The 23,556-nt window shown below is 40.4% G+C and overlaps 2 protein-coding genes across 2 annotated transcripts in view; both read left to right on the top strand.

Moving 5' to 3' along the window:
• LOC134003624 (zinc transporter ZIP11-like) overlaps positions 1-23,556 on the top strand; it is a 240,576-nt gene that overhangs the window by 203,776 nt on the left and 13,244 nt on the right. The gene's annotated exons all lie outside the window — the stretch shown is intronic.
• spata20 (spermatogenesis associated 20) overlaps positions 1-23,556 on the top strand; it is a 43,477-nt gene that overhangs the window by 9,750 nt on the left and 10,171 nt on the right. Inside the window, exons 13-15 of the mRNA XM_062442402.1 lie at positions 4,043-4,251; positions 9,487-9,686; positions 12,408-12,488. Of these exons, the coding sequence (XP_062298386.1) occupies positions 4,043-4,251; positions 9,487-9,686; positions 12,408-12,488 (490 nt within the window). The remainder of the gene's footprint in view (positions 1-4,042; positions 4,252-9,486; positions 9,687-12,407; positions 12,489-23,556) is intronic.

Here is a 23,556-nt window from a genome sequence, read left to right as displayed (position 1 = left end):
CTTTTTTTTTAATTGACAGCACAGGGAGAGGATGAGCTCTGTACTGGAAGATTACACTGTTTTTCTTTGCTGTGTGCATGTGTTTGAATTTTCTATTACTACAAATAGATTTTAAATCAGCTTTGACACTTTGAAGATAATTTAGTTACTTAATTTTAGTTTTGGTTGAACTAAACATGGCAGATAAATCAGGTTTGATCACTCCAAGAAGACGACAATAACCAACTCACATAAGTGAATGTAAATTCACTGATTGGCTAGCATCATCATTCAAACGATGGATTAGACTAAAAACATTACTAAATACGTTTAGAAAATATACATACATACATGCATAAACACACACACACACACACACACACACACACACACACACACACACACACACACACACACACACACACACACACACACTCTTGTTGAATATACAATACTACTGCAGGTGTCCTCCCTCTTTTGGCCAGCACTGTGCCCTAGTTACTTTGAATGAGTGAGTGTGAAATGCCCCTGAATCAGCAGAAAAAATATGCCACGAGTCCCACAGCACACATGATGAAATGAAATGTACACACACAAACACACACAAACACACACAAACACACACAAACACACACACACACACACACACACCATTGCGCCTAAACACTCTGGCCTTGTTCCACGGCTTCTTTCTCATTCATAATTGTCCAATTCAGGATGGTGTCAGCATTGAGAGTGCTTACCAAGGCCCTTTTCTCAAGCCTGGTTTCCGTTTCCATACATGGCTGAATCACTTTGTCATGCCAAGCACATATGGGCTGTAGACTAATTTACCAGGAGGAATGGTAGGTGATCAGACTAACTGGGTTAATAGGCTGTGGAAGTGTTGAGGAGCTGATGCCATAGATTCTCTCTGGCCCCTCGCCTGATACTTGATGATTTAGAGTCTTACTACTGACTTCAGGGACCTGAGGGAGGACTGAGAATGTGAATAATGTGACAGTGGCAAGACCCTAGTGGTCCACTAATGATGTTGACTCATTATTACTTGATTTTTGTTTGTATGAAGTCTTTTCTGTGGTGTTTGGCTCTTTATATACAAGATATCAATCAACAGATTTCTCAGATTCTCTGGTATTCCAGCTTGCGCTTCTGTAGGTTGCATATTTTTTGTTTTATCCATCAATAGTGGAAAGATATTCCATTAAAGATTAAATATATAGACCTGAAAATGTGCATAATATGTCCCCTTTGAACTGTTATAATTATCAGACAGTGCCTAATACTGTCTCCTAACAGTCAGCTAAACTGATTCTTAAAACGTAGCCCAAACTGTGGTTCCAGTGATGTAGAAAGCATTCTATTTTGTTCAACTTTTCCTGCTTCATACTCAGAGGCATTTCCTCTAAACACAGCCTTTGGGGTGTATGTTGTGGTCGGTAGAGAGTTGATGTGAGTGGTTTGAAAAAAGAGATGAAGAATTGGATATGAAATACAGGAATGCAAGAGTGGCCTCTAGATTGTCACAGAAAAACAAACAGCAGTACCATTTCCTGGTTAATGAGTCAAACAGTGAAATCTTGCTTGTTTCTCTGTATTTGGTCTTTCTTTCTGTTACTCTCCTCTATTATGTTTCCATATGTCATTATTATGTGTTATTTCATATACATAATGGCACAGCGTAGCTCGTAAAAGGTACACTCTGTTGCACTAGCAAGCATATTAAATTATTCCGTAGTATAAAGGTCAATGCTGTTGTAAGAATGATGGGACTCAATGTGTTTACGTGACCCATATCGCCCCAATAGGTTTTTACCTCCTGAGGCTCATTCATAGGGCAACAAAGAAGCGAGTGGATGAGAGGACCATTATGAAGCTATTATTGTTAAACTGTCTCTGAGTGCTGTGATACGGTAGACTGACAAGGTGTTTTATCTTTGCTCTCAGGGAAATGACTCATTTAACATGCACAACTGAAGGGGTGAATGAAAACGCAGTTGAGTATCTCAGAGTTTGTGCGTGTCAGTGAGGCCCTCTTGAGGTCTTGTCATCCCCGCTGTTAGAGTCACCTCAACCGAATGACATGTCAACGTGTGCAGGAGGGGCCTTCTCGTAAACACAATGCATTGTGATGGAGTTGGGAGTGTATTAGTGTAGGTGGAAGAACACAGCAGTTGTACCAATGACAAGTCAATTTTGAAGCTCTGATAATCGGTAGGGTAAAAAGCTGTAAATCATTAAAACTATAGCGCAGATCATATAGGATTTATAGGTCAGTACATATGAATGTGCTGGCCTACTCCTCAGTCTTTAAATTGGTGACCATCATAATAGTTACAGAAAATGTTCAGTTGGATCTTATTATTGTGGTATGATCATCATTCCTATCAGTAATAATAACGTAATTCTCGCCAAGCGATGTTTACCAAAACAACATAGCCAATAAAAAAGTCTAACAGGGCAAAGGACTAGTTCGACATTTTAGGAAATGCGCTCATTCAATTTCTTATCAACAATCAGAGAATAAGATGAATATTGACTGGGTAGCCAGCTAGCTTAGCTTTGCATAAAGACCGAGAACAAAGGTGAAATGGTTAGCCTGGCTCTGTCTGAGAGCCAATAAAAAAGTCCAATAATAATATGTTGGCCCATCTTTTTTATTTTATTTGTTTATTACAAAAATTAATACTCAACATAAACAGTTTTGATTAGTATCCTTTGAGTTTGCTTACTAAGAGCGTACTCGTCCAGTTGTAACATCGTTGGGCTTGCGATTGGAAAGTTTAAAACAGAATTAAATTTTGAGGCAACGGAACCAGAGATGTCGTCATCTTTACTCCACATGTTGTTCTTCTTGTCGAAACATGGCGCCTACATTACCCACTAGGAAACTTTAGTCAACTGCTGACATATATTTGTGTGTTATGCTAGCAACGGCTAAAGTAGCCTGTAGTTGCTAGCCTCATATCTAACCTGGTCTTTTCCTGACCAGTGTATGAGTGCTTTCTGTCTCCCTCTGACTTATGACTCAACCTCTGTCTGTCTGTCTTGGAGAGATATGCTTAGATGTGACAAGTGTGACTCCTCACCTCCCCATGACCAGGACCAAAGTCCTTGTGCATTCCACGTCCTCCAAAGTCCTGTTTTTAACCTCTTGACCACCTCTTGCAGTCTCAAATCCCTACGTCCACCATCCTCTCCTGATGCAGCTCTATCTGCCCTCTTGTCACCATCCATCACCCTACACTCACCCGGACGGGGTGTCACTGTGGGAATTGAAGGGAGAATGCAGTGTGGGAACTCAGAGAGAGTAAGGGGGTGGGGGGGGTGGCTATAGTATTTGGAAATGTGGGTAGAAACAGGGAAGCAGGCCAGTGGATTTTGGCTAGAGGTGAGGATTGAGTGAGGGTTTCAAAGTGAAGTAGAGTAAGTAGAGATGAAAAAAGGATGGAGGATAGAAATTTGTGAAGAGGCAAAGGTTACATAAAAGAGGAGGGGATGGAGAGACAGATGAAAGGAGAGGTGGCAAACTGATGCTAGTAGGAGGTGGGATGGTCTAACTGTCACAGATTTGTCTAATTACTGTCCTGCTTCACTTGAAGCTTCAAAGACTGTGTGTACAGCTCTGCGCTCATGTATAAATGGCTCAGATGCCTTCTATGACAAGCTCAGAGACGAGGGCAGAGGAGCAGTTTCACACACTGAAAAAATGTCTTTTCAGAGATTACACAGCCTGCTGTTAGTATCAAAATGTAGTCAAATAATTGTCCCAAATAATTCCTTTAAACTCTTTGTACTCACTTTAAAGTCAGTGATTCCAAGCGTCTATACTGTCTCGATAGAAACCATTTCTTGATCTTCTTCGGGGCTTATAAACTAGCATTTGATGTATAAAGATGTCGGAGGCGAAAAAACAAGAAACTGATCTAGTTCACTAACAGTAACCCATCGCAACACTTGGCATTCATCTCAAAATAAATTCTTAATGAAAAAAGACCTCATTCTCGCTCTTCTCTGTCTCATCTGATTTTAATTTCCCTTCTTTTTCCTCTGTATTCTCCAGATCTCCGCCTATTTCTGGCTTCCTGGGTGATTATGCCTTCATCATTTGCGGCTTGCTGGACCTGTATGAGGCCACGCTGCAGGCAGAGTGGCTAAAGTGGGCAGAAGAGCTGCAGCTTAGGCAGGATGGGCTGTTCTGGGATGAGCAGGGTGGAGGTTATTTCTGCAGTGATCCCAATGACAACACTGTACTGCTGCGACTCAAAGAAGGTGAGGGATGGATGATAGAGAGTCCTTTATATGTCATCAGCCAACATCTTGAAACCAAAATACTTCTCCTAACACCAATGAGACGAACTACCCAGGTATTGAAAGTTTGCTTCCAATGGGGTTCCAAATTTCAATATCCAACGTTATATGTGACATGCCTGAACATCATGACATGAGGGGTATGAAGCATTACACATTCTATTCCGGCCAACTCATGAAATTACATAGTTTGACACAGTGTTTTTTTTTTTTGCTTTATAATGATTTTTTTCTATTTAAACCCTCTAATAATCCGTTATTACAATTCATCCTGAGAGGAAAATGAATGTCTGAACCAATCAATCAAATGGTTGTCTACACATTTGGCTCAGAACAACATATTGTCAACTTAATGGTGGTACTTGAGGAAAGACCAGGAATCATCCATGGATATATTAAAAGAGCTGGATAGGACGCTGCCGCTCAGCCAGTTAGCCAATTTTTCCCATTGGTCACTTATGGTATTACAACAAAAAATCCCCCTGTGGCCCAAAAAGCTTTTTCACAATAGACCACCATTGTAAAAGTGACATCTGTAAAGCTGACACGACACCTCGAACTGCAAAGAATCTTTCACAATGTAAAGTCTATTGGCAAAACAGGAAATCGTGGGTGGGGCCAGCAGGGGAAACACTACGGCTCATGTTCAGTCGCCTAAATAACACAGAAGCAAACCCAGGAGCTAGAAACGTTTTTTGCTGTATGCGCCAACTGAGCAATTATTGTAGGATTGAGTGGACACCATTTTTCGTCCGATATCCAGCTCTTATAAAACATATACAGATACAATAGATGCATCCTCTGGGAACTATGAATGTCTTTTTATGCCTTTATGCCAATTCATGAAGTAAATTTTGCGGTTGTTCGACTGGACAGGTGAAAACTTTGACCTGCTTGTGGTGCTAGCTTAAAAGTCAGGGAGTCACCAAATTCAGTAGGATTCATCATCTGGACACCATGAAGATCTGTACGAATTTTCATGCCAGCGTATCCAACAGTTGCTGATATTTCAGTCTGGAACAAAGCGCAGAAACCGACAGATCGACATTGCCATTCACTCAATGGTCAAGGGATCACCAAAGTCAGTAGGATTCATCATCTGGAAACCATAAAAATCTGCACGAATTTTCATACCAACGTATCCAACAGTTGGATTTATTTCAGTCTGGAACAAAGCGCTGGACCGACAGATCTATATCGCCATTTGCTCTAATAGGCTGAGAAAAGCAGGGAAGGATTGATTGACAGGTAAAGGATTAATAGTGCTACTGCAGCACACCTCTCTGGTTCAGATACGTTTAAAGACGGATTGCTCAGACAGTTGAATAAATGCATTGTTTGTGGCCTTCACTGGAGTTTACTGATATCAACACCATACCACAATTTAACCACGGTGATGTGAAGGGACAGAAGAAGCCGTAATTTACTTGAACAAAAGAAGTGTTAATGGATAGGGTGGTAATCATTCATCCATCCATTTTTTTTCTCCTGCCTATATCCATCACGTTATCGATCGAGCTAACCAGACGGCAGCTTCAGGTGGAGTATCACTGCCAGTTTCACTACACCGCTCCGCTTCGATAGATAGAGGAGGGATGGATGGATAGATGGATGCATAGATGAGTAGCTAGAGGATAAAATAGTGGTGCAGAGGAATATTGACCTCCCTTATCTACCTCAAGCACAGTGCAACCCTACCTCACTTCATCCTCCTCTTGCCTCTTCTCATTTCACTTACATCTTATTTTTTATCCTGAATCCTATTTTTTAATATATTGTTATTTACAAGCAGCCTGCTGTCTTTACAAAGAAGTAGTTTATACCTACCCTCAATTACATCACATTTTCCGTGGCTAAAAGAGTGTGGTTTTTTGTACAGAAGGATTGATGGAATATAAACGGGTATGACCTTGACGTGCGTCGCAGCCCCTCTCAAGCTCCTCAGTCGACTCCTCCGCTCGACGGCCGCTGGCAGTTTAGAGAAGCTGACACCTTGTAGACACGCAGACATTCATCTTTGATCTGTCAGACCAAAGTTTCCAGTCGTTGCTGTTGCGTGCTTCATTTAGTTTTTTGCTCTCCGGCTGCCTTCTGACAGCGAGCATCCATTTCAACATTTAGCTTTTTCCCTATTGTGTTTTTTACTCTTCTTCTCTTGTCATCCCCAGATAGCTTAACATCTTTACCTCATCTTTATCTCATGTTATGTGAAGTCATTAGGCCTAATGGATTACATAGTTTCTTTTATCTATTCTTAATATTAGACACAATCCATATGTTTTTTCTTGTTGGAAATTGAGGCTTTTTGCCAAGGCCGCTGCAAAAGGTAAAGGGAGAATAAATCTATTGTAATATTGTAAATTAGTTGTAGGGTGCAATTAATTTACAGTAGGCTGGTTTTCAAGTGTTAAAATTCAACCCCTTCATGAGAAAGAAAACCTTAAAATCTCAAATTCTATCTGGAAGATTGTCAGCTTTAATGTTCCAGGTGCCACACGCTCTATATTTTCTCGACATAAAAAGGAACAACACACGCAATCTCACACAGCTGTGACAGATAGCTCGGTACGAATAGTTCAGACGAGAGCAAAATAGGACAGACGGGTGAGTGGGGATACAGGGGGGAGAAAAAAAAAGCTAATAGTTATTCTTGTTTTGATCTGTTGACAGATCAGGGATGACGGTTGCATGTGAGCCACAGCGCCTGTCCCCGCGCGCCGTCACACCTGCAGTCGGCCCGCTTTTATCGGAGCTGACGCGTGAGAGGTTTCTCATCTTGAGAGGATCGACCGTGCCGTTATGGTGGCGCTGCGTAAGGGGTTGAAGCCCATTAGTGACGCCACAGCCGCTGCAGTGCGGACGCCTGTCCCGGCAGCGCGGCCTGTCACTCGCAAGACAGATTACCCCACCGCGCTGCCACTCTACGTTTTACAGCCCCCGCCATACTCCTCCGAGTGTATTTGTTTTTGAAGAGTTGGGTTCAAATGATTCACAGTATCTTGTTTTTTGCTTGTATTCTTAAAAAACTGGTTGTTTGTTGTCTGGTGTTTGTTAAAATCTTGGATTTCAGAGGAGAGCTTATGTCTCCTGTGGCCATCTGTCAGATATGTTCCCACTTGCCAAAAGTAAAAACATTGTGGATGCTTCAGTCATAGAAAGCCAAAAAAAAGTGTAAAAACTGAATGTGTAAGTGGAGTTTTAGTGTTTGTCCTGTTAGTTTCATGAGTCTGTCTAGTCACGGGTGCTTCTGTACTTGTGTCACAGTGGGGGTGTGTGCGGTTAGAGGCAGTTCTGTCATGGCTTAATGTGTGTATGTGACCTCGTTACGTAGGGATCTTTTAAGAAGAGAGATATATGGAATGTGGAAGGCAGACAGGCTCAAGCTCTATCTGTATTTACTGTGTGTGTGTGTGTGTGTGTGTGTGTATGTTGCAGCTTCGTTGCCGCGGGGCCCGTGGAGAGCTGAAACATATTGCTGGATAACATAATATAATTCAGTCATGTGCAAGCGTTCACGTGCATCTCATCTGTGATGTAAAATGCATGCTCGTCACTGCCTTCTGCAGTATGTGGGGGTGTGTCGGCTATTTTTAGTTCGCGACCTAAAATAAAAATTTGACTTGTGTCGACAACTGACTAAAAGTCTTCTTCTACACTTTCTTTTCTCTCCCACGCTCGCACACAAGAAGCCGTACACTCACAGGCATCGGGGGCATCGCTGAGACGCAGACACGCAGCGAGGTCGCAGGTTACGAGAAGAATCACCTCCAGGCTCTCATTGGACACTGATAAGAGATAATGACCAATCATGTAACAGGGCAAAGTCGTGAGGTCATCCGTTCGTCACGTCGCATCACACCACGCGTTAAGACTCTTGCATAGTTGTTTACTGGGGGTGACGTGATGTGTATTTTAACTTATTATTATTCTGTCTTTCCTGTTGTTATAAACAGGAAGTCTGATGTTTTGCACCAGAGGCAAAATGTATCATTCGTGTCTCGTTAAAGGGTAGAGACGTAATATTTCTGGTGAACACATGCATCTTCGTTTTGATTTTACATCTTCATTATGTCTGTTTATTATTGATCTATGACTACAATGCTGTTTATTGTAGATTAATATTTAGCCTCTTTGTAAAGGCGTAATAAACCTCTGACCAGCATCACATAGATATAAATTAGATTTTCTGTCTTTGTGTGAACTGAAAAAGGATTAGAAAAGGAAGGCTGCTGATATGCTGTACATGGAGTTGAGTTATATGCATTTTGTCTGTCAGGAAACAGGATATACAGGTGTGTAGCTGTTGGGATAACTGAGTTACTATCAGATTTGGTGTGGCTAAGCACACATTTGAGGTAAAGACAATTAAAGTTCAGTTAAGCTTCACCAATCAATATTTTCCATGCATCTTCCAGTTGCGTTCTTTTTTCTTTGCAATTCATCCCCTCAGCGTTTTTATTCCTTTTTTTTATATTGTCACTTCTGTCTTATCAGCTTGTCAATCAACTGTGAAGCACTTTGAACTACATTAACCTGAATGAAAGCTGCTATATAAATAAAGTTTGATTGATCTTCCAGCAACTTACATCTGAATCAGGTGCTTCTCAGGTCATTTAAGCGCCTGATTCAGCTGCACGTAAGTAAATGTCAAATGAAAGAAGTGAACAGTACAAACCAGTGGAGAATTATTATCCTCCTTTTACATTTACAGAGTCTTTACACTCTGTAGGTTTCAATTTTCTTTTTTTGGTTTAACGACTCTTTTCGAGCAGAAAAGCTCACCGAACACAAACTGTCACCAGCAGCAAACAGCAGACAGAAAACATTAACGAGTAGCTGGTGAACACAACTTTAAGAAGCACAAGAGAGACTTTGAAATATGTCAGATATAAAGTTTGTTTCTCTGCTTGTTGTGGAGTCTCTCTGCCTTCAACATCAAGTAAATAGTTTTAGACATAAAAATATATCACCACACTTGACTCAGAATATTCATTCACAATGACATGTTTCATAGACTACCCAATCATATATGAGCATGACCTATCTGACACTATGTAGTCAATAGAAACAAGTGTGGTGCTTTTATTTGCATGTATCAACACTCTGAACCCTGACAGTTTTTCTTTAGTTTGAAGCATCATTTTGAAACCTCCTGAGAATGTCATGTATCTGTGTGTGTATGTGTGTGCCTTTCAGATCAGGATGGAGCAGAGCCCAGCGCTAACTCGGTGTCAGCGTCCAATCTCCTGCGTCTGTCCCACTACACTGGAAGACAGGAGTGGCTCCAGAGGTCCCAACAGCTGCTGGCAGCTTTCTCTGACCGTCTCACCAAGGTCCCCATCGCCCTGCCTGAAATGGTTCGGGCTCTCATGGCCCAACACTACACGCTTAAACAGGTTATTCTCACACACACACACACACACACACACACACATATAATTATATTGATGGCTGTGCTGAACATTACAACTATGCTTTGCCATTCATATTGAGTAAAAAGTTGTCATGGTCAAGAGGAATAAAAATACTAAATGTTTCAAACCAGTGGTAGTTTGACTGGAGCAACTGGGAGACCAGCATGGTTAAGCGCCGGCTGTCTATTCTGAGCCCTCAAGGCCAGCCCAGCTCAGTGTGTGGGTGTCTTTACCTGGCTGTCAGCCTAAACTCATTCTCATGTCCGCCTACTATACAAGCACTGCACAAAACAATACATAGCAGCCGAACAAAAGCTGAGCAGGAACCAAAAAGTTCCCTATTATAGCTGCTCTGACTACTTCCTACACTACACACTAAGGTTATCTTTAGCTATCTTGTAGTTCATCTACAAAAACAGCAGCGGTTGCAAGCATGTTTTGATTTAATGACTAAATAATTCCCTTTGTGATACCAATGTGAAGTTTACTGTGAACTTTTCTAAGCCGTCACTCAGAGACTAACGTTTGCAGAGCAGAGCAGTGAACTCCAGCAGTAACAAATGAAAGCAGCTGACCAACACACACTGCTGCATTAAACAACTTAAACCAACTGTGAGGTGAAGAAAATAACTCAGTGCTCAGTCTATGTCACAGAGAGGCTGCTCTCCACTATCTAGAGAGCAGCACCTACCCCCACCACCCTCAGTTTGTTATTCTCATACAGGCAGGAGACTGAAAGATGCTTTCAAATTCATTTATTCATTAATTAATGTAGTTAACTTTTGGCGATGGACCATTTATCTTGCATGCAGGGTATCATTGATAAACTGTGGAGATAATGAAACAATTTTGTAGGCCAACTTTTTTTCCACACAAACTGCTGCCCTCAGGCAGCAAATACAGGACAGTTAAGACACAGAAAAGCAGGTTAAAAAACAGTTTTTATTCTAAAGCAATAACTGCTCTAAATGCTCTAAAAACTTGATCCTGTGATAACTGCAACAACCATTTTTGAGTATAATATTAAAGGGAATCATGCAATATTGATGACAGCAAGTGGAATGTCTGTGTGTGTGTGTGTGTGTGTGTGTGTGTGTGTGCGTGTGCGTGTGCGTGTGTGTGTGTGTGTGTGTGTATTATGTGTTTTAGTTAGTTTAGTACTTAGTTAGTTTTAGTACTAATTACTCATTTATTTTCTCCTTTTACAAGCACCTTTCTTTTTTACTTATGGTACCATAAGGATTGCTTTCAACCTGGTTGTACATGTACAATGACAATAAAGACTATTCTAATTGGACCATTAAGCAGAATCAATAAAGTCATTGGTATCAATAAAATCATATCAATTCCCATCCCTATTAATAATACTAAAATGAGATATTATCACATCTGATTGAAACATAACCGAACTGATTCAATTAGTACTGCAACTGCAACATGACTTGTTATTTATGATACATGTTTTTTGATGTAGGTGAAGTTTGATAGTTTTACTTGCTTAATAATATGGTTGATTTGTGCTATTTAAAATCTTGATGCAGGACCTAAATATTAACACACACAACTGAGCCGTCTACATTGTGCCTCTTTCACAGCACTCTGTCTCTGACATATTAATAAAAGTAATAAATATGATTCATAGCAGAGAGATCAAATCATACTGGAGCTGTTAGATTGTGGCGCTACACTCAACTAGCAGACACTTTCTCTCCTTTTGGATTTAGCAGCTTAATTAAATAATAGTAGTGTCTTAATTATTAAGAAACAAAAGTTCAAATCGGGGTTGGAGACTTCATTAATAAACACTTGATATATGAATAAAGCATTATGTAAGATCTTAAAATTGGTGACACTCAGTAGCGTTATCACAATGGGACTTTTTTTTTTTTTTTAAATAATGAAAGAAGGAACAGCAGCACATTAACTCCAAGCCATTAAACTTTATCAAGACGTTCACAAACATTCATCGATACTACTTTCTAATAGCTTCCTGAATCCCTTCAGTCTGCTGTTTTTACTACGGCTGCTACATCTCCATCATTAGCATCCTAGCTGGAGGCTCAAAGCACTGTGATTTAAACCTGTGCTTACAAAGGTCTCTCTTTCTTCCTTTTATCTCAGTTGTACTCAGGTAGGTCGACTGAGGACACACGGCTCTATCTCAGCTCCCTACATACATTCACTTAATCCCTGGACACACTGATTATCAAAATCTTCCCCCCTCTTGTTTTTAGAAGCATTTCATGGATTAATTGAGCTGTTCAGCCTCTGTTATATAATCGGTTTTGAAATATTAACACCCTCAGTTCGCCTTAAACCACCGAAACCAGCATAGTAGCAGAGCAGGCGTTGCCCCGAAGTTTCTTGGTCACCCTGAGAAAACTTTCAGTGTGAAGCCATGTGCTGCATGTACAGAGTAAGAGTAGAGAAATAGAGGAGTGGGAGGATTAGTTAGCCTTCCCCTCCGTCACATGTGACCTGCGGAGGATGAGTCGGGGATACGGAGCGAGGGTAACGAGCTCGGGGGTGAAGCGGTCCTGGAGAAAACACCTGCCTCCCTTGTTATCGCCAGAAATACAGAACTGACCTCCACCTCACCTTTCCCCTGTTATATCATTCTATTCATACTCTCCTCCATCATATCTCTTCTCTACTCTACCTTAATTCCTTTCCTTCACATTTTCCCTCCTCTACTTTTTTTAGATCGTGATCTGTGGCCAGAGGGATGCCCCGGATACCACGAGTCTTCTAGCAGCAGTCAACTCTCTCTTCCTACCACATAAGGTAAATATTTAAGGTTTTGTGTGCGTGTGTGTGAGAAAGAAACCATGCATCATCTTGACACTGTCGTATGTGTCAGCAGTCCCCAAAGTGACCCTGAAAAAATGAAGATCAACTTGTAGCACGTAGACATGAATTGATTCACTCACACATCAGTAGCTTTAGGGGTGGCAGCAGATTTAGCAAATAACCTTTGAAACATTCATACACAAAAAGGCGGGCGCACACACACACACACACACACACACACACACACACACACACACACACACACACACACACACAGATGCAAAGTGGAACTGAGCAAGAACAGTGCCTGAGGTGTTGGCTGGTTTAAGTGTGGTTCCTTAAAGGTCAGCGTGAGTTTCTCTCCTCACCTCTCCTCTCCTCTCCTTTCCTTTCCTCTCCTCTGCTCTTTCCTCACCTTCACTCTTCTCTTTACTTTGCTCTCCTTTCCTCTTCTCACCTCTCCTCTTTCATTTACTTTCTGCTGCTCTCCTTTCCTCTCCTCTACTTTGCTCTCCTCTTCTCTCCTCTCCCCTTTTCTTTACTTTCCACTGCTCTCCTCTCCTGTCCTCTCGTCTCCTCCCCTCTTCTTTGCTCTGCTCCACTCTCCTCTCTTCTCCTTCCAGCAGTGTCATAACTTCCCAGTTATCTCTTTTAAGGCACTAGCTCACCTTAAAGTCCCTACCTAACCTCTCGATGCCTGTTGGCTCTAAAATCCCAAATTTACAGTTGGGGAGATGCTTAGTATGCGTGTGTCTGTGTGTCTGCATGAGTCTCTCTGCCAGTCCTGACACAGACTGTTTGTCATGAATGAATCAGCTGTCAGTCTGAGTCAAACTTACATTCAGTGTGGATAACATTTATTATTCTTATAGCCACAAGTCTGACAAGTTTAAACCTTAAATGAATGCTTTAAAATACTTAAAAACCCTCAAGAGAATGCTTGTCAACAATGTGACATTTAAAAACACTGAACGATGATTCATAATTTACCTTCCATTTTATTTTGCAGATTATAAAGCTGAACCAACAAATTAACAACCACAAAGATAAACACACAATAAACACAGACACAAATATACAACTACAACACATCACATAAAACCAAACCTAAAGGTCAAATAGAGCCTGTCGAGCCACATATCAACAATCCCCATTAGCTTTAAAATATTAAATATTGTCATGTTTTTTTCCCTGTGAACATGTTCCCTAATATAATATTCTCATGGACTTTTACCAAGAACTTTCTTCACTTATTTATTTTCAACACATTTTTATTTAATAAATTGTTTAATATTTCTCCCTCTGCAACGTGACTCAGGCTACAGTCTGTTCGTATATTTTATTGAGATGGTTTATAACATGAGTTTAAGAAAAATGGGGTCTAATCCAACCCCTGAATCTCACCTGGTATATATTCTGCATTATAAGTGACTTTTAAGACAAATTACATCCATGTTATTTTAGCAAATTACATAAAGTAGCAGCACAAAAGCAAATAACATCCAATATAATTGAGATTCTGGACTTGTACGTGCACAGAGTTGTATAATGTAGTTTTACACACTAGTTGAGTTTGTAAAACTTAAAGCAAATAAAACAAACGCGCACACAGCTTGATTATTCTAATTGTGTAAGACTGCTCACTGGGTTCTATCTATTAGACCAGCCTGTGACCAGAATTAGATCAGTAAATTAAAGCAGCGATTGTGTCCCATCTCTCTCGCTCTCTTTTTCTCCTTCACACACACATGCACACACACTCAACAGGGCCCTATTGAAATATTGATGACTTGTGCAGCATCAGACGGTGGCTGCAGTAACATCAGGCCATTCCAGATCCCCGCCGAGAGACACAGACCGAGAGCAAACGAGATAGAGCCATTATCAGGATGGATCTTTTATTAAGGGGCATGTTCTGTATGTACTATCACACCCAGATAGGACCAGTCACATGCTGGGCCTTGTTACTGTCAGGTTAATCACATGGGATTCTCTGATAGGGGCTGTTGTTGTAGAAAAGTTTCAACTATAGAGATGCGTTTCCTGTGGGAAATGCGTGTGAATGTCGACACCTAAAATAAATGGCAAAGCATGGCGTAAAATGCTACAGACTAGTTCAGCATCTCTGGAACGTACAGTTAGAAGAAAAGTCATAGAAATTGAAAGTGTCATTGAAAGTGTTGAAGTAGTTAGCTATCAAAAAAACATGTGGAAGGGTAATAAGGATTTGAAGTGTGTTGTGGTCACTAACAGCCACAAGGTGGGGCTGTTGACGCCATGCTTCAATATGCTGTGCACATTCTCAAGAACTTGTGTATCAAGTTTCCTTTTATTTAAGACAACATTATAGTACAAATATGTTAAAATATAACAGTAACACCACCTGTGGGTAGTATCAACTGTACCTCACAGTATGGCTGTAAGTACAACACCCCAATTTGGTTGAAATCCAAGTTAGCGTTCAAGAGTTATGGCCTGTTAAGTTAATCAGGCCATGGCTAAAATGTTGGTAACCAATAACAGACACACGGTAAGTGATAACCAAAAACGAACTTGTGAGCTTTACCTGGGATCATCTAAATATGGTATGCACCAAGTGTGGTGAAGATTAAATGAAATTTGTGCCAACAAAAACAAAAAGTGTGTTTACGAAAAATTACAAAATATCAGATTTTTTTTTTTTAGGCACAAATGGGCGTGGCATGTATCATTTGAATCAGGATCATCCACAAAACACACTGTGCAAATATTGTTTTGATTCCCCGTATGGTTCATGTGTAATTAGCCAAAATGTAAAACACTTAATAACTGACCACTTGGTTATGCTATTGGTATGATGTTTTAATGGTATAAATCACTGGAAAATGCTACAAAAAAGAAAAGTACATAAGAATAATAAAGATTTGAATAACCACTTCTAATTATGTGTGGGTAGGTGGGGGTCTTACAGTTTTCAGCACGTCAGGTTTATTTTTCAGTCAGAATCTCTGGTTGGTGCAAAGATGAAGTAATTGAAAGCATGAAAACACTACTAAAATTACTGTAATGCTGATTTATGACTGAGTACGTGAATGGAAGTAAATTGTTCTGATGTCCATTTATTGTTTACAGCAGTAGTTGTAGAGTATTATGCTATGTTTGACAGGTTATTGTTTATAATATTGCTTTTTAAATGAGTTTAAATACAGCTCCAGATGTTAAGCTTGACTTTTATGGCCTTCTGAAACCCGCAGATACTTTGTGGATACAAATATTTAAGGGTCAGCACCTTCACATTTATATAATTCCTATCTGGTCTAATTAACATTGTGCAAATAGCTATTAATGCATCAAATTCTAATTGATAATGATTCAGCCGGAAGGAGGGTGTTGGCCTGTATATTCTAATGAGTGTAGTAATGGTAGAGCTGAGGATGAAAGAGAGTTTGGAGTTTTAAAGGCCTCATACAAGTGAAGGATGAGAAAATATGGTGATCAGAGAAACACCCTGGTCCTTACTGCAGGGACTTATAAGATGGTAAGTGAGAGGTTCAGTGTGTAGCATTTAGAAGCATCTAGTCAAAAAGACTTTGGGGAATGGTGATGGTGGGGGTCCAGGCAGAGTTGTTTCAACTGGAGTATACTGAGGTGGATCAGAGGAAGTTAGTGTTGTGAGTGGGGTGGGCAGCGTGTTGATTGGCGGATGTACCTCGGTAGCAAGGTGGTGACAATCCTGAGAGCAGAGAAGAATTAATGTTGGCAACCAAGGCATAGAACTGGAGGAAATAACTCAGAACTGCACAAAGACTCAGCAGCCGAGTGTGTGTGACTACCACTGAAGCTGACTGAACAATCTGGTCAAGAGCGCCCTGGTGATCTGGCCAAGATCTGGCTGATGAGATGATGGATGACAGGTGTGCTGATTAGAGCAGGTGCTGTGCATCAGGAGTAATCAGGGAGAAGCCAGAGGAAGAAGAAGGAACCATGTCTGCCACTCACACAAATACATGGAGACAAACAAGGGTCAACACAACAAAAATAGGGAAACACAAGAGGCATGACCAGAGCCATGACAGTATGATCTTTAAGCTCTTGAATGAGCCCTTGATGCATTCTTTGCATCCACCATAGGTTCTCCTACATGCTTGGAAGGGAAGGGGGAGGGGAGAAGTATTCAGTTGGTTGCAATCTGTACTGTCACTGCTGTATACCACTTCATCTAACTCACTGGTCCTTTAAAGCAGAGCAAGAGTCAGTGTCATTAATTACTCCCAAGTGGTGAACAGCGTATCTTTATTACCAAGAGAGGTAAAAAATACGGTGTGGAATCAAAATCCCTGATGAAGCAGAGACTGACTGCAGAGAGAAAAAGTGTTGCTGTTTGTGTGTGTATACTGTATAATATATGCACACTTGGTGTGTGTGTGCAGAAGCTAGAAAAGACTTTCCTGGACAGGACTGTCAGAGTGCCAGAGAACCAGATTTTCTTCTGATGAGCCTTCATTGAGCCTCAGAGAGGTGGAGGGTTAGATGGGAAAGGGGGAAAGGAGTAAATGAGACAGATGAGGGAGAGAGAGAGGGAAACGAAGTGTGTGTGTGTGTGTGTGTGTGTATGTGTGTCTCCAGATGTTGTGAGAACAGCCGGCCATTAGTGGCTGCAGCCGCTACCTTGGCTGGGCTGAGATGTGATGATCCAGCACAACATTAAAACACACATTGAGACACACACTCATTCTTGGAGATGAGATAGCATCCTCCCGGTGGAATAGCAGAGCTACCTGCAGCAGCTGTGAGATACACTCTCACCAACCCTCATCAGCCGGTACACACACTTACAGTATGCTCTCATACATATATAAGAGACATTTATTCTTGCATATGCATATGCAAATCACATACATCACATGTGCATGCTATGAACACATAAACACACTACTGGTGAGAGAAGAGGGAGGGAATTAAACAAATAAAGGTACTTAAACAGTTATTTGATTATTTTTTAATCAGATTAACAATTATAAATATTTGACTGATTGTTAAACTCCTGCCCACTTTGTTACTGTTGCTAGGCATGTCAAGCTTTCCTTTCTCACATGGCACATAGCAGTTTACAGTGATAACAGTGACAGATTTTCCTCTGAAATTCTGAATTTTTGAAACAATGGGTCCTTGATTTTAAGAAAGGGACAGACAAAAGCAGCTTGTCATTTCAAGCTAGAAACCACTGATTTAAGTGATTGAAAGGACAACCATCACTGACACATTTTATCAGCTGTAGCTAGCTAGAAACGCCAATGTACTCTCCATGAGTTGATTCCATGAGAACTAACTGATATATTTCACCATCCTAGCCTCCAAACTAACTTGATTTATTTCATTAAGCGGTTAGCTAGTTTGCAAGATATGCTAATAATGCATCTTAAATTAGAATGGACAAACACTGGTTTTTGAAAGGCTAAACCATTCCAAACTCTAAATACATGGCATTGTGCTAAATGACTGAGGCTAAAGCTACATATAAGATGCTAATGATGCAGCTTTTATTAGAGCGGACAAACACACAGTTTTATCTATATCAAACACTTTTACGCTTGTGTTTTTGGTTATTGAAAGGTTTTTGGAAAAAAAACATTTCAAGACAACCTTGGGTTTTGAGAAATTGTAGCAGCTATTTTCCACTATTTACTGACATTTTATTCAAAGATACATTTTGTTATCAAATAAACGTAACCGCTTCACTTAATTACTTACTCTTAGAAGCAATAAAAAAAATACCAGCAGATACCCTGAGAGCAGCAGAAAAAATTAGATAATGGATAAGAGTAATTGGAAGAAAACCAATTAGACTGGTGGGGTTCAGTATCAGAAAGATAAAGGATAAAGTGAACGGTGGAGTCAAGAGGGTGAATTATGTGAGTACTAAGGGTGGCAAGAGATGGGAGGATGCCAAATGAGATAAACAGCAGAGTGAATGAGGGCATTGTACTCCACGTTACATTAGGTAGCTATGAGCAGAGAACATGTCTAATTTAAATCCAATTACTCCTCGCCTGTTTTCCTAGTTTGAGGCTGGCACGCGCTAATTGTGTTGAATGAGGTGCTCAGAGCCCAACTCCTGCTAATCTAAACACACACACACACACACACGTTCTGAGAGCTTCACTTCGTTTAATTTATTTACTATTTTAATTCGCCACCAGACTCTGTGCCTCTCAATTCACCACAGCACACTGAGCTTCTGCTGCACTTTTTTGCTTGTTGGAATCAATTACGGCCCTAACAATCATGCTGAAACACCGCTTGTGATTGCAATCGCAGCAATAAATTGTGGTTAATTTTTTTATTACAGAGAAATATGGCTTGATTAGAGCCGGGTCGAGGTTGTTGATTGTGGAAGAGCTGAAATTGCAAGAGGATGTGAGCTGGAACACAAGCAGAGATGCAGTCTTTCTAGTAATTATTCTTGGAGGGACTTTCTCTCCCCTCCACTCCCCTCCCCATCTCCTCGCTTCCTCTCCATACACTCCTCCATCTCTGTTCTGCTGCCCTGTGTTTCTGCTCTTCCTGGCAATACACTCTTTCTGTGCCTCTGCTTTTCTGCTCTCTGTCTCCCTCATATGGAAGTGTGAAATAATGTGTGAAAGGAAGGGGAGCAGTTGAGGATGTGCACAGGGCTAGGGGGCAAGAAACACAGTGGCACACATTCAGCAGTTAGAAATGTTGCTGGGCAACAATAGATTACTCCTTCAGAAGTAAACTTGTATGAAAAAGTCCCTTGTTCACTTGTTTTTAAATCACTGCCACATGATGATGGATAATCAATGGCTCTAACATGACACATAGTATTCTAGTGACAAATGGCAGCTAGTGACAATAAAAACACAAACCTAGAATGTACCAATAAGTTTATAGAAGTGGTGAGAAACTACAGTACAGTCAGAAAGTATTAGTACAGGATAGCTTGGGTGCTGTAAATGCAGCACAACGGGCTACACAGTTAGATTGCGGACTCTTAACAGTAAGGTACTTCACATGCAGTATATACTGGGTGAACAGTGTGTGTCTCATAGCTCTTTTTATTATTAGGACCCATCTCATCTCACATATACAGCTAAATAAAACCAAGAAATGATTCTCATGGCCGAATAGTAGAATGGTCTTTAACAGGTTTCTCACAAGACTGTGGGTCATAGACTTGTAGGATCGAATTATTTCCTGTACAGGATATGTAATCAAATATTACATTTGAAGATATGTTAATTTGTTCAATCACTGTCTCCATTTTTTTTTCGTGGCTTGTCAGAACTTCTCAAAATGATATAACCTCCATGAGCACAAACCTTTTAGTTATCAGCCTAGTTTTCACCTAAATCATGATGACCTTCTAAATGTGTTTAGTCATTAGTGTGAATTTGATCATTTTTGTTTTTTTAGCAAAAGATGGATTTTTCCTGACAAGTGCGACTGCATTGTCACACTGTGCAGCTTGAGGCAGAGTTGCATCTGTTGGAATTATGTTTTCAGTCTTACCCTTTCACACTGTTTCTGTGACACACTCCTTTAACCCTTAGATGCATAAGTGGGGTCAAAAATGACCCCAGCAGTAGTTTTTTTGCAATATCTTTGTAATTTTAAATTGTTATCGTTTAATCTTCCATGTATTCCTCAAATAGGTTGTCTTTGACACAAGGCCTTTTGGATTTGTATCTAATTGTTATATTTTTTAAGTAATCGCATTTTTTGTATCAGTACCACACTCTTCCATACGCGGGGTCAAAAATGACCCCAATCATTTTCTATGGAATTTCAAGGGTTAACCCTTGAAGGAACCTTTGATTTTTATCAACTGTGACTGTCAGGTATATTTACTGTCGATCCACACATCTAATGTCAGCAGTCTCACCACCCCTAAAGATTATTTTTTCCCAGCAACATACATGTATTATTAGTACAAGTATTATCATCATTTTTATACCTCAGAATATATATGCTGTTATAAAATATGAACTTAGTTTCCACATACATGATTTTTGTGTGATATAGTGTAGTGTTATCATCATCAAATTGTAAAGCGTCCTTGGATATGTGAAAGGTGCTATATAAATCGCACCTATTTTTATTATTATTATAATTATTATTATCAAATTACTTCCTAGTAAGCTAACACTAGGTAACTAAGATAGCTAACATTACTGTATTTGTTGTGTAGAGAAGCAGACTCTCACTATGATGGTTAGGGTTATGACAGGGCCAACAGAAGAGAAAGAGGTGTAAGATGTGTGCAAAGCCACCAATAGTTGCTGGAAATGCAGTGACCCTGTGTGCAGTGCTCACAGCCAGAAACAAGTAGTTTGTAACAGCTGCTCACAGTGAAAAGAAAGAAGACGCGTGTGTGTACATACATAGACAGACAGACGGATACACAAACAATGAATGTTGAAGTTGTGATAGCATGGAAAACATGAAATCATTCATGTGTTATAATATTGCATTAAATGCATTGATTCTAATTGGGATACTTTTTGGATGTTAACCGTTTTTGACCTTTTTAAAAGCTGGGATAAAAATGTTATAAAAAAGTGATAAATGAGCTTGTCAAACATGAAATAATTATTTTTTTGACCAAAATATAATACAAATCATCATCTTTAACCAAAATGAAATACATTTCTTAAGTTTACAGCATAAAACGCATTCATTCTAATTGGGGTCATTTTTGACCCCACTCATGGAAGAGTGTAGGTATCGGTAGGTCATGCATCTAAGGGTTAAGCTATTACTCTCTCGATTTGTCAAAGATTGAGACTTGGGTCTGCCTTGACTGTGGGCATAAAAAGTACTGTGTGCAACCAGAGTAGCCACTATATATAGATAAATATAGCATTTAGAACCATTCAAAGACAGAAAGGACAGATTGAGACAGCTTTGTTGTGGACATTTTTTCCATAAAAGGTATTAAACCCTAAACTTGAAACCCACTATCTGTAACGATGTCAGTATTGAAGAATATACAGCTCCATTTTCTTACATATGCAGGGTCATGCAATGAATATGAAGACCAATTTTCTGCGATGGCTGAAACTGAGAATGTCTGATGTTGCTGCCTGGGCATGCATTACCTTACAGCTCTCTGTAAAGGGACTATGTTTTCTTTTTGAGATACAGTACCAGTCGAAAGTTTGGACACACCTACTCAATCAACAGTTTTGTTTTTACTCATTTCTACATCGTGGAACAATACTAAAGACATAACTATGAAACAGCACATATGGAATTATGTAGTAAAGAAAAAACCTTCCAAACCAAAATGTTTCATATTTTAGATTTCGCCAAAGTAGCCACTGTTTGCATTGATAACAGCCTTGCACATTATTGGCAAGAGTTTATCCAGCTTGGAAAAGTTATCAGTGAGCAGGTAGCCTTGTCAAAAGTTAATTGGTGGAATTTCTTGCCTTCTTGATGTACTTGAGATGATCAGCTGTGTTGTGCTGAGGTAGTGTTGGTGTACAGCAAATAGTTAGTAGTGGCAATCCATATTATGGCAAGAACTGCTTAACTAAATTAAGAGAATTCGCTACTATTTGACTGTTTGACCAAAAAAGAGAGTGATGAGACCTGCATCAGATGACCAGGCCTCCACAATCGTCAACCTAAACCCAACTGTGATGGTTCGGGATGAGTTGGATCACAGAGTGAAGAAAAAGCCAACCAAGAAGTGCTCAGCATGTTTGAACTTGTCTAAGACTGTTAGAAAACGTGACGACCTCAAGAAGAGGGTTGAGAGAATGTCAAACTTCATCAAAGCAACTTTTAGGCATCTAAAATATGAAATATATTTTTGTTTGTTGTATACTTTTTTGTTCACTTCATGATATGTTTGTTATTTTATAGTTTTGATGACTTCAGTATTGTTTTGTAGTTGAAAAAATGAAGGAAAAACCCTTCAATGAGAGGTTGTGTTCACATTTTTGACTGGTTCTGTATGTTTGGTGGATCTTTTTTTAATATGAATTTGGAATAACACAAATTCTTCCGGCAAACTCACACTGCTGAGTATCTGTCAGTGCCAGATATATGTGTGAGGTCTTTTAAGTGTCGAATGATGTTTTACAAGAACTATAATTCCCATTGTACCCCAAACGTCTCTGTCAGTGCTTCTTATTAATCAGTTCCCACTGTGCTTTTGCCCCTGTGGCAAAAGCTATTCCGAGTAAGTCTCACTGCTCCACTATTAGAACCAGACTGTCACAGAGGGGTTAGTTTCACTGGCTCTCTGTGGAGTGCGTTTAAGGAAATTGAGTGGATGTGATAGGGAAAGGGGAAGGGGTCTGTGGCAAGTGTTAAGGAGGACAACGACATTGCAGCGTTTGCGGAAGATGCTTGGGGCAGAAAGAGCTAAAGGTATTACAGGGATTTTCTAGGTTTTAAGACAGAAGATGGAAGGCTTCCTGGAGGAAGATAAATGTATGAACGCAAGTTTATTTATTTATTCCTAACACAGCACCGCTTCCCTGCCCTTCTACATCTTCCCCCATCGCATTCCCTAGAGAGGAGGAAAGAGCAGGACTGAGTGGAATAGAGGATATATAGGAGGGGAGAAGTAAGGGGGGACCGTGGGCCATAAGAGGAGAGAGTGTCCTTATGAAAGCATCTATGAGAACATTGAAGGGAAACCACTGGGAATCCCTAACAAGACCTCAGAGACACGAGGAAGAGTTAGCAGGGTGACATGGAGGGCAGCGAGAGTGAAGAACGAGAAAGACGGGCGGCGATAGCAAGCCTAGCCAGAGGCTGCCAGCGCTGGTAACCACACAGTGCAGAGGAGGATTAGAGCGAGGCAGTCTCACAGTCCTCCTCAGTGAACTCTGACCTCCTTCACATCAATCCGTTGTCTTGTTACCCCTCTACTCCTTTCTCCCCTCCATCACAATCCCTCTCTTCACTCATCAAAGGCTGCATGTGTGTGTGTTTGTCTATACATAGTATTGTGTGCCGGGGAATTGATTCCCCTGTTCTCTGTTAATGACCTGCTAAGCCCAATAACCAGTCAGAGAGCAGAAGACAAGTTGATTGACAGCTGTGG

Source organism: Scomber scombrus, chromosome 21 (genome assembly GCF_963691925.1).
Source record: "Scomber scombrus chromosome 21, fScoSco1.1, whole genome shotgun sequence".
Classification (NCBI taxonomy): domain Eukaryota; kingdom Metazoa; phylum Chordata; class Actinopteri; order Scombriformes; family Scombridae; genus Scomber; species Scomber scombrus.
Note: the sequence above shows the minus strand (reverse complement) of the source record. Positions and strands in the feature narration are given on the sequence as shown.